Here is a 14,773-nt window from a genome sequence, read left to right as displayed (position 1 = left end):
CACACACACACACACACACACACACACGCACACGCACACACTCACACACACACGCACTCACACACACACACACACACGCACTCACACACACACACACACACACACACGTTGCAGCTGTCCCAGCGTGACCACAGTTCTTAGGAATGTGATGGTAGCAGATTTTTCTGTCTCCTTCCACTCCTCTGACCTCGTCTATCTCTTCCTGTCCTCATCCTCACCTCTGTCCTACCCTTCTCTTAATCCTTCACTTTCTCTTTACCTTTTGCCTCACGTCGCCCTCCCCGGCATCTTTCTCTTGTGTGAAAACATCGCAAAGAGTGAAGAGAGGTCACCAAATAAGCAAGCCTCAGCATGCGACCTGGTAAAACGTTGCAATAAACGGGTAAACGGGGTCAACAGCTCAAACAGAGTTTGAGGTAGGAAAGCGTTGTGTTGAAGGTTGTCAAAGCAGTAAGCACAAACATTAAAAAGCAAATGGGAACAAAACGGCAGAACATAAAGCAGCTTCAGGGATGTCTAGTTCCCGTGCACTAGTAGGTCTTTCTTTCCTTTCTACGGTTTCTGTTTACATTAAATTTACAGCATATAAAATTAACATTTCATATATGATATGTTAAATCTTGTTCCTGACTAAACTAAGTCTTTTTAGTTTCATTCATTATTTTTGTATTTATTTTGTTCTGAATTTGAGTTTCAGTAAGTTTTTATGATTTAAAACTGTCTTTAATTTCTTATCATCAGGATTATTATTGTGATCAACAATATTTTTGCTCTTTATTGCTGTCATTAATTACAATCATCCTTATAACCATTATATCATCATCATCATTATCATCAGCAGCAGCATCAGGATGAAACAGTGGTCAAAAATTTCCAGAATTACAATCACCAATATTATTATTAGTGGTAGTTGTTTTAGGATTATAAGCACATTTTAACATTACAGAACTATTACAAACAAACAACACCTGGGTAGGTAGTTCAAAGTGACATGAAACAAAAATATTTAATAAAAGATTTCAGCGTGTCCTGCTTTTCTTGTTGCATCTGCAGCTCCTGTCCTGTTGTTGCTTTGCTAAAAATAACATTTAGAAAATAAAACTGAAAAAAACAAACAAAAAAACAATTTATTTCAGTTAAATTGTGTTTTTCCTAAATATAAAACTGAACTAAAACTAAGAAAGAAAAAAGAAGACCATCCACCCACCCATCCATCTATCCACCTTCATTACTATATCTATCAGCCTACCTACCAACTCACCTACTCAGCGCATAACAATGTAAGAAAACCCCTGCTTTTGCTCTTTCTACCTTACTTGCTCTACCTCAGAACATTTACTTAACCCTCCCTATTTCACCAACATCATGCGCTCCTTTCCTTCTCTCTCATTCTTCCCCATATGGGTGTAGTTTTCAGGTCAACTTGGCTAAAGACAGACTGTGGATCAAACTTCGAGAAATAAATCACACTGACATATTACGGGCTTAGCAGTAGCTAAAATGAAAATCCATTTATCCCCGTCTCGAGGACTGAAGTAAAAACTTTGCCAAAACTAAGGAGAAACCTGATATGATCAACACAAAGTTTCGGGTTAACGATGTGAGCATAAACAAAGTTACTAAGACAATATGGTTGTGAGGGATTATTTCCTGCAGGAGCGTATCACGTTTGAAAGGAAGCGGGGAGCGTTAAGTAGCATGTGCACTCCAGTGGGGAACAATGAGTCGACAAACAAACTGTGGTGGAATCAAGTGAAGGCTTCCTGCCGTGTTGATGGACGACCTTGTTCTGTACAAGTTGTTTTTCTTACTGATACAACAGGCCTGAATGAGAGCCAACAGCTTTTCTCCGAGGAAGAAACAAACCCTTTGAAACGTCGTGAAATTCAATCCACTACGTGAGGTTATCGTCATGTAGTCGTCCCATGAATAAAAGCTTAATCAGGGTTATTTTGCAAGTCTCCAACTTCTGATCTGGGATAAACAGCGTATGCATTTATAACGTGAGTCAAGCCAGGCTTGGTTTAGTTATCTGTTTTTAAAAGAAACAAAAACTTAGTTTAGCAAACTTTTTGCTTAATTTAAAGTTAAAGCGCACATTTAAAGGAAAGGATGCTTTGTTTTTCTTCAATGTGACGTTATTAGACACTTCAAATCCAAACTTTGAAAAAAAGATGGGTAAAAGAAAACAAGACAGAGGAAAGCAAAACCCAAAAAGTAAGATGAATACAAACAGCTTCATGTATCCGAGATATGAGGTCATGAGGTAAAGCTGCAGCATTAACGTCATTTGCAGTTTGTGTATTTTTGGAAATGAAAGTCTCTGAGGACTTTCACAGTTAATTGGCCTACACAGTTAATTTCATACTGTTATCATTCGCTATCATCTTTAATGGCTTTAACCTTCAGGAAAGAAACTTAATGACAGCAGAAATTACAAGGACTGCCCCGGGGGTATGAGGTGACAGAGTTCCTAAAACTGTTAAGACGATCAAAATAGCAAGTTCAGAAAAATAATAGAACTTCTGATACATTCAGCTTGTGTTTTCCATATCTTCGTTTCTTTCCATCACTCCTTCTCTTTTTCCAAACTTCTCTCCCGTCTCCCTCCCACTGCTCTGTCAGTCTGGGTTAGGAGGAGGTGAGATGGAGGTTTCCTCTCCCACTGGGCCTCATTGCCTCCCTTAGCTTGTGTACTGCCTCCACATACACACACAGAGGGGGAGAATCTGCTATCCTGTCACTGGATAATCGCTACTGGCCACGCCAGTCAATCTACGCACACACAAAGTTGGGATAAGGGGAGCAGTCGTCATGCTGTGACATGTTGCTTTTGGAGAGTGAGGGGGGAAGCCTCGTGAGGTAATGCTCGGGATGGACGCGAGCGTCAGACACAGGGCAGACGGCACTGAAAGTCTGCGCAACTGTGTGTGTGCTTAGAAAGGGAACTGGGTGATATGTTGACCGCTGAAATCCAGCACGTGAAGTGGTGAATTGGCGGACGGAGAGACGGAATAATTTAAGGAAGACGGTGACAAGTACCTCGGAAAGAACTACAAGTTGGGGTAGGAGTGAGAAGGACAGCGACAGGGAATGAAGTTAAAGGGAATGAAAAGGTGCCAGTAAGTGAAGCACAGAGCAGATGAAACAAAGAACATCGAAGTGAGAATTCAAATTTTTAGTTAGTAGTTTTAGTTAGTCGTCTCCTGTGTTGTGTGATTAATGTCTGCTTTTTCTTATTTTGCCCCAGCTGTTTTCTCCGGATTACTCTCCAGTTTGTTTAAAAACCTTAGTTTGCCCTAATGCTGCACATTTTGCTGTTTTCACCAAATAAAAATTTGCTGTTGTTTATTCACTCTAACATCCGAGTCTGTATTTTGAGTTTGCATTCCACTTACATGTGGAAATATAATGTTGAATGTTGGACTCTCATATGAAACATGACCATTGGACCTCTAAACTGGAGAAACCAAGCAGCCACTCACCTCAGCAGAACATGAACTCATCTGCACCTAAAGGTTAAAGGTTACTCGTTCAAGGGTGTCAATGTTCTGGCTCACTGTGAACAACCATCACTGAACAGAGGGGGTGGTACGACACGAACTGTTTGCCACCTACAATCCACTTTGGAGATCCTTTCTCAGGTGCCTTAACCCCCACTCACATTTTGCGTCAGGTGACCTCAATAGGTCGCATAATAAAGTGAGGCAAAGTCAGTTGTTTCACTACGAAACCGCCTTTTTTCGAACCTTGGCTCATGCGATCAGGCACAAGATTAATAGCGGGTCAGCTACCTTCTAGGGGACAATCCCCACTAGTGTTTAAATATCTGGGACTCTCCACCTTTTTCTTTTAGAACTAAAGAAGCCTCTCGGTTGAAAAGTCTTCACAGAAGTCCAGTCTCCTTTTCCAAACTCTTAAAAACACATTAACAACATTTCAAATCTCTGTGAGGCAAAACCTTAATAGGGTCACAATCAGGGAAGACCCACCTCCTTTTAAACATTTTGGGAGGGGGAGCCAATCAGCAGAAAGCTGACTTAAAAGGAGACAGAGGATGAACTTAAGGCCCAATTATTAAACAAATATGGATGATTTAGAACTGCATGCAACACTACATTAGTCGAATCCTAAAATAAAAATATGGAGTTGGTCAACTTTCAACTGCACAGGGCAGATATGCCCATTAGGTTTATTGCTAAACCCCCATCGGCAGCTGACCTGGGTAAGCAGTTAAAAAAAAAATGGATGGACAGATGGTTTAAAAGGAAAAAAAAAAAAAAACAAAAGGGGAAAGAAATGACATTTTATTTTTTTAAGGAGATGAATGGGTGGAATTTGACTGTCTGTGGTCAACCGAAGGAATGAAACCAATCACACACACACAGACGGGAGAGGGCTGAAGGTGGAAGAATGCATGCCTGGCGTATGAACGAGTGGAGAAGGGGATGAGTGGAACTCCACTGTTGCAAGCGTTTTTTTGGGGGGAAGCCACACCGCAACACAAACACACACCAGAGGGCCAGCCAAAGGTTTGAAGCAACCACAGACTTCTGAATGTTCTAAATATAGGAGGATTGATAGGATCTGTGGAAAAGTACAACCTGGGGATTGAATACACACACCAACACAATCAGCCTCCTACGCTCAACAAATTATTTAGCAATCATAGGGAAGAGGAGAAAGCTGCTGACAACTTAGATAAGCTTGTTGTTACAGTGAATCAGCCTTTTTCTAGACAGCCTTGAGTAGTGTGCCATGAAAATGTGAATTCTGGCTGGTGTGACACTGCCCTTTTTTTCCTTTTCTTTTTTTGTTTTGGTGATTTTGCAGATAAAAGCATGAACTTGTCTTGTTTGGAGCCTGCAGTGGTTTCACTGTGGGACTCAAAGTTGGCAAATTCTGAATACTAAAAGTGACAGTTTCTTTCTTTGTTTAAGTTAATTTGATGCATAGCTGCTTAAAGAAGGCAATGCACCCAACAAAAATCAACCTTATCAACCCAAATCTTTGGGAAAACTCCACCACTGCCTTGTCCCAGGTCCAGGATGAGAGAGTAGGACGGTTGGGCATGGGACCAACAACCGCACTCTATAAACAGCTAACTGCTACAGAAGCATCGATGACAAACTCACAGCGAAGCGCTGGCAGGCAGCAGTGGATGGCCTACGCTCCAGGGGGAGGCTAAGGGCCTAACTAACGTCATTGTGTCCAACTTTGCATGTACACTAGCAGCTGCAGGATCACACAAACACATCAGGGTTTTGCCAGAAGCGGGGGGTAGAAATCACCATCTTTGTGGCTGAAGTATCAAAGTTTCAAGAGACATCTACAGAGGGCGGATTGTCGATATATTGGGCAAAGGGTGTTGAATATGGAAGAGCCAGGCAAGAGGAAGACCACAGAGAAAATTCATGGATGTAGTGCAGGAAAACATGCAGAGGGTTGGAGTGACCTGGGAGTATAGCAGGGATAGGGAGGGATGGAGTCAGATGACCCGATTTTGTGACCTCTAAAGGGAGCAGCAGGAAGAAGAAGAAGAAAAGGACGAACACACTTACAGGAGCTTTAAGACATATGAAAATGCACAAAAAAGTTTACGGCCTATGTAATCCTTTTCTCAAGCTGTCAAATGGGCAGAGTCTTTGCCAGGTATGTTTGAATTTGCACTGTATAAAGAATAGAAAAACTTTACTTTTCTCATGTTTCTCTCTTCATTTTGTCACAATAAAAAAAAGGACGTATTTCTGACCAAACACAACTCGAGACCTCCTGCCTTCAGGAATCAGTAAGGATACCGTTTAATTTTGGGGGGTATTGACTGAAATGTGCCTGCAGCACTGACTATTGAAAAATCCCAAATGCTTATTACTGATTTATTTAAAAAAGGGCCAGCTGAAAACACTTGATAGAGCATATAAGATTATTGCTTACAGCTAAATTTTGACAGTCGACAGCACCTTGACAGGGATCCTCCTTCTTCCTTCTTCTCTGATTGGACAAAAAGTTTATACATGTACGTCTGTTATAGCTTTACATGGAGACTTGTAAGTCTTTTGTCCCACATGGCCTTTTCCCCCAAATCCTCACAGTGGCTATCTGCTCCAAAATGCAGATACTGAGTTAAAAACAGGCTGTACTTTTAAGAAAATGCTTAATGGTGTTAAAAAAACTTTTTTGCAGGTATGACATGTGACTGAGCTGCCCGTATACATCGATTGTACGCGCTCGGTGTGTGTGTGTCCATCCAAGTATCTAAAAGTGCATAAGTGTGTGTGTCCTGGGGGAACTCCTGTCTCAGCCCTGTCCCAGGACCCCGGATCCTTCCAGAACACCGGGACCCGACCACCCAACAAACGGACCCGTCAGCGTGATTTATCGGCCATTCAAAAATCAGGTCACACACACAAACACACACGGACATATTGCACAAAGACCCGCACACACTCACAGAGCGCCAACATACGAAAGTCGACACAGGAAAATGAAAAATCGACCCTCGCACAAACACACAAGAAAAGATGCGCTCGGGCAGATGTGTACGCACCGACGTCACGTATGAAAGCTCGTTCAGAGCTTTGGGGGGGAAAGGAATGCTCTTTCTTTTGATATAAGAAGAATGGTGAGGAAAAACAAAGGAGGAGGAGAGATATAAAAGAGCGAAGGAGCTGAATAACGCTAAAAGAGTCGACTGATTCTGATCACTGACAAAGGAGGAGGAGGAGGAGGAGGAGGATGGAGCTGAAGGAAGAGGACGAGGTAGCGGGCAGTGGGAGCAAAATGGGGAAAGAGCGGAGGAGAGAAGAGAGAAGAAGGAGGGGGGGTAGCTGAAGTAAACATCAATGCCGGATGAATGCAATTTTTTCTTTTCTCATTCTCCCCATCTTCCCCCCTTCCTTCTCCTCCTCCGAGCGAGAGGACAAGAGGCACTGCATCATCCCGACAGGCGGAGAAAGAGAAGAGAGGGAGAGAGAAAGAGGGATTGTGACGGAGGGATAAAGGGCTATCCGTCTCTGTCTGTCACCTCATTCATCGTCCCCTGCTCCGTCCTGCCGGCCCATCCGTCATCCGCTGTCACACACACACACACACAAAAATACAAACACACACTTTCCACCAACTTTCACACACTCAACAACAACAAACACACATCAAAGGCGAGCACAAACTTTGACTCCCTCTCCGCCCTGTTTCACACATTCACTGGACTGACACACACACACACACTTTCACAGCAACTATGACAAACACGCAGCAGCCAGGAAAGCCACACACAAACGTTTTAGTCGGGCTCTCCGCCCCGTTTCACACATTCAGCGATGACACAGACACACAAACGGCGCTTCAGTTTCACACACTCGGCGGCGACTCACGAACGCGCCAGAGCCTCGGAAACGGCGACGGCAAACACAAGTTTGCGTGCTCTCGCGCACGTACGTGGGCGCCGGCTTGCCAAATGCTTTTTTTGCAAAGTTAATATGTGACATCGACACACACACCCACACACACAACTTCGCCTAGCGTCCTGGATTCTCATCGGGGTTGTCCAGTTCTGTCCCCCGCTCTGTTTTTCCCAGGATCCAAAAACAAGACGCCCACAGCACACAATTGGGCCGCTTCCTGTACTCGACTGTTTCTCAGCATCCGGCTCGCGGACCCACTTTATTGCCACAGGGCGCAATATGAAGGCCGCTTCAGCGACGTGTGTTAGAAAGTCAGAAACTGGGCAAAAGAGACAACACGGGACACGTCACTAATGCTAAAACCAGCCCTAAACACTGGCCTTGATCCTGACAGCTTGATTGTGTGTTCCAACTTCTCATATACACAAACTGAGGCTGAAGTTGTTTTTTTGTGGTGTTTCTGGTGCTTTAGGCCTTTTACCGCCTGTGTCTTACCTGCAACAACTGGTTTTAACTGTTATTTCAGCTGCTGCTCTTTCTGATCATTCATTTGTGGGTTTTCAGCAGGGATCTCTATCTGTGAGGTAAACCCAGTCAAAATGTGGGACACTGTCTATAGATGTGGTCGATATAAATATGTAAAAATGCTGCAGATTCCCAGATGAAGCAGAAACCCGTGTCTGCACCCATTCACTTACACAGTGATGGCAGCAGATCACAAGTCAGCACCCCTCAGGGGCAGTTCTGGTTGTGGTGAAGTTGAATGTTTTTGTTGCTTTTGCAGCGTAATCAGAGAAATGTTATATGCAACTTCATGCATCAATCAACTACAACACTCAGGTAAGCAGAATAAAGCTCACTATCTTCTTACACTTGTTGCAATGTTCTTCTGAGAGACTGCTGTGAGAAACCAAATCACTTCCAAACTGTTCAAGAGAACACACGAAAAAGGTGTTGGTGATTTTTTGCACATGTCGAGGAGCGTGTCAGGCTACATTTCACTGTGTGTTATACTTGTATAACTATACATGTGACAAATAAAGAACCTTGAACCTTGACTAGACATTCATTCAAGTCCACTGATCCCAATCAGAGCCAGTATGGATAGACGCGGATCCACGAAGCTCCCGCCCCACGACACCCAAAGGATGTGTGAGTAAAAGACTTCAGTGGCAAGGACTCCCAGAAGCCCTGAATGCAGGCCCAGACTGAACAACAAACAGGTCATTTCAATTCAATTCAGTTTTATTTATATAGCACCAGATCACAGAAACAGTCACCGCAAGGTGACTTATATTGTATGGTGGAAACTCCTCAGTAATAGAAAGAAAAGCTAATCAATTAGGAGTTGAGCACTTGGAGACAGTGGGAAGGAAAAACTATTTCCACAGGAAGAAACCTCTGGCAGAACCAGGCTTAGGAAGGCGAAGCCATCCACCTCGACCAGTTGGAGGTGGATGATTTATGATGTGTCTGATTTAAATCTTTGGTTGCATTCATGAAAATCTGTTAACCTCAGTTTTTGTTTTTTTTTGTGTGTGTGGGGGGGGGGGGGCAACGGAAGTTTAATTTTTACACTCTACAAAAGTGAGACGAACTTTTAATGTTTTTCTTTTAAAGCAAATCGATGAATAGCACACTGGAGCATCTCCATCATTTTGATGCAGAGAGATCATTACAGGAGATCTTCAAAGAGGTTAGAGGTGAAGTTAAAGACCCAAAACAATTATAGACAGAAACCCAACAATCCACTGGTTTCCAGTGAGCGAGCATTCGGCGACAGCGGGGACATAAAGAGTAAACAGGAGGAATCTTCAGATCAGGGTCTTTGCAGATAAGATGCTTGAACCTTTCACCACAGTAAAGCATCAGTTGTTCGTTACAACATTCAGGTTTCCCGTTTTTTCTCTCGAAACATCGTCACTTCCTCGCAATGAATGTGTGAGGAATTTGATGAGAGATAGGGCAGCAGTAGAGATATGTTAGATGTTAGAAACTTCCAGATAAACACAGTAAGTAAACAAATGGGTGGAAAAAGACGACTGGGATGTGGGATAACAACAACAAAAAAAAGAAGAGAAAACGAAGAAGGAATAAAATCAGAAAACCAAATGAAGGGTGAAGATGAAGATGAGGAGGGTTGAGGGGAGTGTGAGGGAGGATGGGAGAAGGATGAAAAGGACAAGGAAGGGGGGGGTTGAGGAGGCAGGAAAAAAAAGATAGTGGGGTAAATAAAAAAATAAAGAAAAAAACACACAGAAAGAGAAAATGAAGGAGAGAGGACCACGAGGGAGACAAAGACCTACTTGTCTCAAGTCACTGAAGGCCAGAAGCAACGTGTCACCCTGGAAGCCTGCGACCGGGCCGGCTCTGGCAAAACCTGTGGGAAAATACAAGCCCGCCACCCCCAGTCCACCCCCGGAGAGAGGGAAGAGAGGAGGAGGAGGAAAAAAAAATAAGAGGGTGAAAAACAGAATAATAAAAGACCTGGTCGGATTTGCTATGCATCGGGATAGATTGGCAGACAAATGACAGCCTGGGGAGGAGGGGGGAGGAGGGAGGAGAGGAAAGGGGAGGGCAGGGTGTTAGAGTCATGTCGCTAGGTCTTGCTGAAAAAGAGTGTGTGCGTGCCTGTGAAAGTGTGTGTGTTTGGGGTGATGCAGACTTGGTGAAAGTGAAGGAGATAATGTCAGAGTTTTAAGGCTAGCGCGCGCGTGCGTGTGCGCGCATTGCTTGTACTGGGCTTAGCTGTTCGATTTTGAACCCAGACGTGAGGCCTGTGTGTGCGCGTCAGGGTCGTACGGAGTGTGAACTAGGGTCTTGGCGTCAGTTGGCTCAGTAAACAAGCCGAAGCGAGGGAACGAGAGGAGAGGAAAGAGGAGCGCCGTGGTGTAGAGAGGGAGCCAGAGCCAGCCTGTAGCTAATCTCTTTTACCTCAGGACACACACAGAAGCACAAGGCCATACACACTACAGCACTGATTACACGCCCGCCATCTTCACTGACCCCAGACACACACACACACACACACACACACACGTCCTGCACATAAACTTTGAAGCCATCGCCTAAGCTAACCTTTTAAACGATTCTTCCACCCAAACTCGGTTCAACTTTCTCTTAATTTCTCCCTCTGCCGTCACTTAACAGGCACTGGTCTTGGCAGCAGCAACAGACCTATTGCCACTCGCTCCCTTTTGAATATTTCAAATTAGTGACAAATCAAACCTGCTCTCTATCGCTCTTCAAGGGAAACGAAACAGGAAACCCATCACACCGGCTGTTCCTCCAGGCTTAGTGTTAGCAGACAGCAGTGCTTTGGGTACGTGGAGGCGCAGCCACTCGAGCAAAGCTTTCGCAACTTTAAAAGCCGGCCACAGCCCTGTTTCACACCACCTGTTCAACGTTTTCCTGCCCAATGCCGCTACACTTTATACAATCAAGAGTACCACGTTGGCTTGTTTTGTGCATTCAAACTTCCACACATCTTTTAACTTGCAATCATTGCTGCCAATGTACACGGGTAACATCTCTTTCACTACTAGTGATAACTGGCATGCAGTGCCAGTCAGGTCATTTGAACCGCCTCAACGAACCCTTTAGGGCACAGCTGTTGAACTCCAGGCCTCGAGGGCCGGTGTCCTGCAGGTTTTATTTGTGTCCTTGATCCAACACAGCTGATTTAAATGGTTAAATTAGCTCCTCAACATGTCTTGAAGTTCTCCAGAGGCTGGTAATGAAGTAATCATTTGACTCAGGTGTGTTGACCCAGGGTGAGATCTAAAACCTGCAGGACACCGGCCCTCGAGGCCTGGAGTTCGACACCCCTGCTTTAGGGTCTGCTCAAGTCCAAGTGACATAAATTTCATCATCAGATGATGAGCACTAGTGTCCTTGTGGACATTCGCATGCCTACCTGTATTACAGGGCACCAGTTATCCATGCACTCCTGGATATCTCCTCAAGCGGACTTAAAGTACAATCTACGCCTAAGGTGGTGCACTTCCACAAGAGAGGGGAGTCACTGTACAGCCAACCATCCATCCAGACCTCCACCCTAAGGTGTTTTCTTGTGTCTCAGTGGCTTCCCTGCTCTTTGTTGTTGGGTTCAAGAAATGGTCAGATTCTTGAAAATCCCTGATTCTGGTGGTTTTCTTTTAGCGAGTAGATCCTGGAGGTTATAATACATTTATGTTCATCTCAAACATACATTTTAAATACCTGCTTTGAACACGTAGCACCTTCTACCTTTGATTCTAACTCCCACGCTTCATTTGTTTCCTCCTTTCATCTCTGGATGTATTTCCCTGTAATATTTATGTCTTGTCTTCATGTCTTCGCTCCCTTCTTCACCTTTGAACACGTCAAAGCTACAGCATCATTTGTAGTACAAAAAAATGACTTAGTTCTTTAACCTAGGTGCCGTGGCTTGTGCGCTTTACAAAAATGACTGGCCCTCTACATGTCCATGCGCAAACTGGAAATGAACTAAGGCAGCTTGGCGATGGCTTTCGAGAAACTGACTCTTTCCTAACTTGTTCATTTTGTATTTTTCACCCAGCATATACAAGATAATGGGAAAGCACAAGCCTGCATCCTCCGCGACGCCGTTCCCAAAGCCAGATAAGTGGGGATGGTCGCTTCACTAAGGCCAAAACAAAAACGTTGCTCATAAATCAGGTTTCCATCCTGGATAGTTTTGAGGTCAGGATTACGGATGCCCCGTTTTTCATCCTTGACTTTAATGTTTTTCATTTTATTCTCACTTTATCCATCTCCATGCTCTGCTTCTTTCTCTTAAGCCCCATCCACACATAAAGCAATTCACTCGACGGGATTCACTTTGTAGCTGCCAGCTGGTGGCTGCTGTGGATAAACTCCGGACGCTAGTTTCCCACCCTGTCACACGTCCATCTACAGTACCCGTCCCTCCCATTGGCTTTGCTTCAGGGTAGAAATTAGTTTAACCAGTGTCCGTCCACTCTGTGGCAGCGACAGTCACTGACGGCCTCTGGTCAACGGCCGGGTTTGAACGCTTGCTGCCCGCTGTGCCATGCTCGTAGCTTCACACTCTCATCCTCAACTCTTTTTCCTTCTCTCCATCAATGCTCCTCTGCTTCTCTCAGAATCTGACATCTCCTCCCTTTTCCTCCCCACACTCCCCTGGTGATCGCATTCATTCATCTGTACCTTCCTTTTTCTCTTTATCCCTCGCCATCCTGAAATTCCTCCCTTTATTCAAACTCTAATCCCTCTTTCTTGTGCTCTCTTCCTTCACTTCCTCCTTTTTTTTAATTTAAACCTCACTGTTAATTTTCATTTAATCCCTCCTCTCATCCATGCTTTCTGCTCTTCCCTCTGTCCGTCTCATGTGCCCTCCTTCTGATTTTCATTTGATTAATTTCACAGCTCTTCCATTTAATCTCATTTTCTTTGTTCACCTGTCCCTCACCCGAAATCTGTTCTGTCCTTTAATTTTACCCACTCATTATTCCACTTTTTGCTTAAAGTTTTCTTCTTGTTGCTCTTGAACATTTAACACTTTTGTTAGTCATATTGCTGTTTTCACCGCACTCGTGCAGTGACTTTTTAAAAAAAGCTTACATTACATTAAGTGTATTTATTTAAACACAATAAACACAATTATTTGCCCCCATTTCTTCCACTCAAACTGTCCATGCATCTTAAACTTCTCATTTCATCCCCCTTTCCCGTTCCTCTTCTTCCTTTAGTACTTTCTCCTAATATTTAACCCCCTTTCCCATTATTATAAGGCATTATTCTGTCTTGCATTTCCACTTAAATTTTTAACTCATCTTCCACTTTCCTTTTCTTCCATCCATCTACTGTACCATCAGCTCCACTTTTTTCCCAGTTTGACTCCCACCCCTCCCAATCCATTCTGAAAAACTAACTCTGTAACCTGCTAACCCGTCCGCAGCACTGCATGCATGTCACTGCACATCACATCACCCACACGCTCTCAGTGACTCTAAGAACCTTGATCATGTAAAAACCGAGCCAGCGACGCGTCTCGCTCTTTCATTCCCTGCCCGCCTTTATCTGCAAGCTCTGCATCTTTGTGGCTCCGAACCAAGGAGAAGGAGGAGGGACAGGAAAGAAAGAAATGAGGAAGAGAGGGGGAGAGCCAGGAGGATGATGGGAAGGAGAGAGGAGGCTGGAGACAAGGAGGAGAGTAAGGAGACATTCGAGGAAAAAAAGATGGAAGAGCAAGAAAAATTAAGGATTTTTAGAGAAGGGAGTATCGAAGATGCTTTCCCTCAACCATGCAATTGGTTGTTCCATAGCGCCCCCTGTGCTCTCAGATGCAAAGTGCAAACATGGCTTACTTCCAGCTCATTTCATAAAAGCGGTCTCGTGTGATTAATGTCTTTGTGCGACTCCAAGACTTTTAATTCAAAGAAAAATGCATTTCATGTTAAGGAGATGTGCCTCCTCACTTTCATTTGGGTTAAAAAGTACATGTGTGCACGTGTGAGTGTGTGAATGAAAAACAAAGTGGAACAAAGAAAAAATGAAAGAGAAAGAAGAACCTGACAAAGAGAACGCACAGAGGTGAAGAAAACAGTAATCTGACAAAACATTTCTCTTCGTAATTCGTGTGTCAACATAAATCAAACGTCCAACCATAAACTTTGTAAAGTTTGCAGAAAAGTAACAAACGATCATTCTGAAGGAAAAAAAACAAAAAGACACAAAACCTTTTCACATATTTCTGTAAAAAAAAAAAATGCTTCAACACAGAAACCCACTAATGAAATGCCCAAACATTTGCACTGCGACACTCACTCTCGCACTCCTTCACGTCGGTGTCGAGCTGGTGCAGAGCGCCCATGGAGATCTGTCGGACCTCCGGGTCAAGCAGGAGCTGCATGAGGGACGTGGAGATGTGCTTACAGGACGACATGCACGCAGTCTGCGCTACTTTACCCTGAGAAAGAGCGAGAAGACACAAGGAAAGAAGAAAGGAGTGAAGTGAGGATGCTGCATTTTCTTCTCTTGATTTCTAAACAGAAATGTAAAATGTGTCGTTTTTCACTGCTAGACTGAGCTCTCATATCTCATAACCAATGTGCATCAGAGGTTAATGAGGGTGATCTCTGCCTGTGCAGCTACAAAATGTGCCCAAAAACTAAACACAACTCAAAATTTCAGCTTTTTTTTTTTTAACATACACCCACACACAGCGACGACAAAGACGTGTGCTGCATTCAGGTGCAGTCAGAATGATGAAGTGGCATAATAAAAGAATAAAGGCAGGGGATTAGGAAGTGCATGACAAAACATCAATATAGAAACAACTTTGACTGGGTTCGATTTTCTGATTGTGTACATATATGTATGTGTGT

At 43.9% G+C, this 14,773-nt stretch overlaps 1 protein-coding gene across 4 annotated transcripts in view; it reads right to left on the bottom strand.

Annotated features, from left to right (window-relative positions):
• Nucleotides 1-14,773, bottom strand: part of exoc6b (exocyst complex component 6B) — a 125,490-nt gene that overhangs the window by 27,978 nt on the left and 82,739 nt on the right. For all 4 annotated transcript variants that reach the window (XM_005750540.1, XM_005750541.1, XM_005750542.1 and 1 more), the window contains 2 exons: nucleotides 14,214-14,355; nucleotides 9,710-9,783 (listed from right to left, as the gene is read on the bottom strand). In XM_005750540.1, coding sequence (XP_005750597.1) covers nucleotides 9,710-9,783; nucleotides 14,214-14,355 — 216 coding nt within the window. The remainder of the gene's footprint in view (nucleotides 1-9,709; nucleotides 9,784-14,213; nucleotides 14,356-14,773) is intronic.

This window comes from Pundamilia nyererei, unplaced genomic scaffold (assembly GCF_000239375.1).
Source record: "Pundamilia nyererei isolate P.nyererei 1_Seehausen unplaced genomic scaffold, PunNye1.0 scaffold00277, whole genome shotgun sequence".
NCBI classification, from domain to species: domain Eukaryota; kingdom Metazoa; phylum Chordata; class Actinopteri; order Cichliformes; family Cichlidae; genus Pundamilia; species Pundamilia nyererei.
The sequence above is the reverse complement of the archived record's forward strand: the minus strand, read 5'-3'. Positions and strand labels throughout refer to the sequence as shown.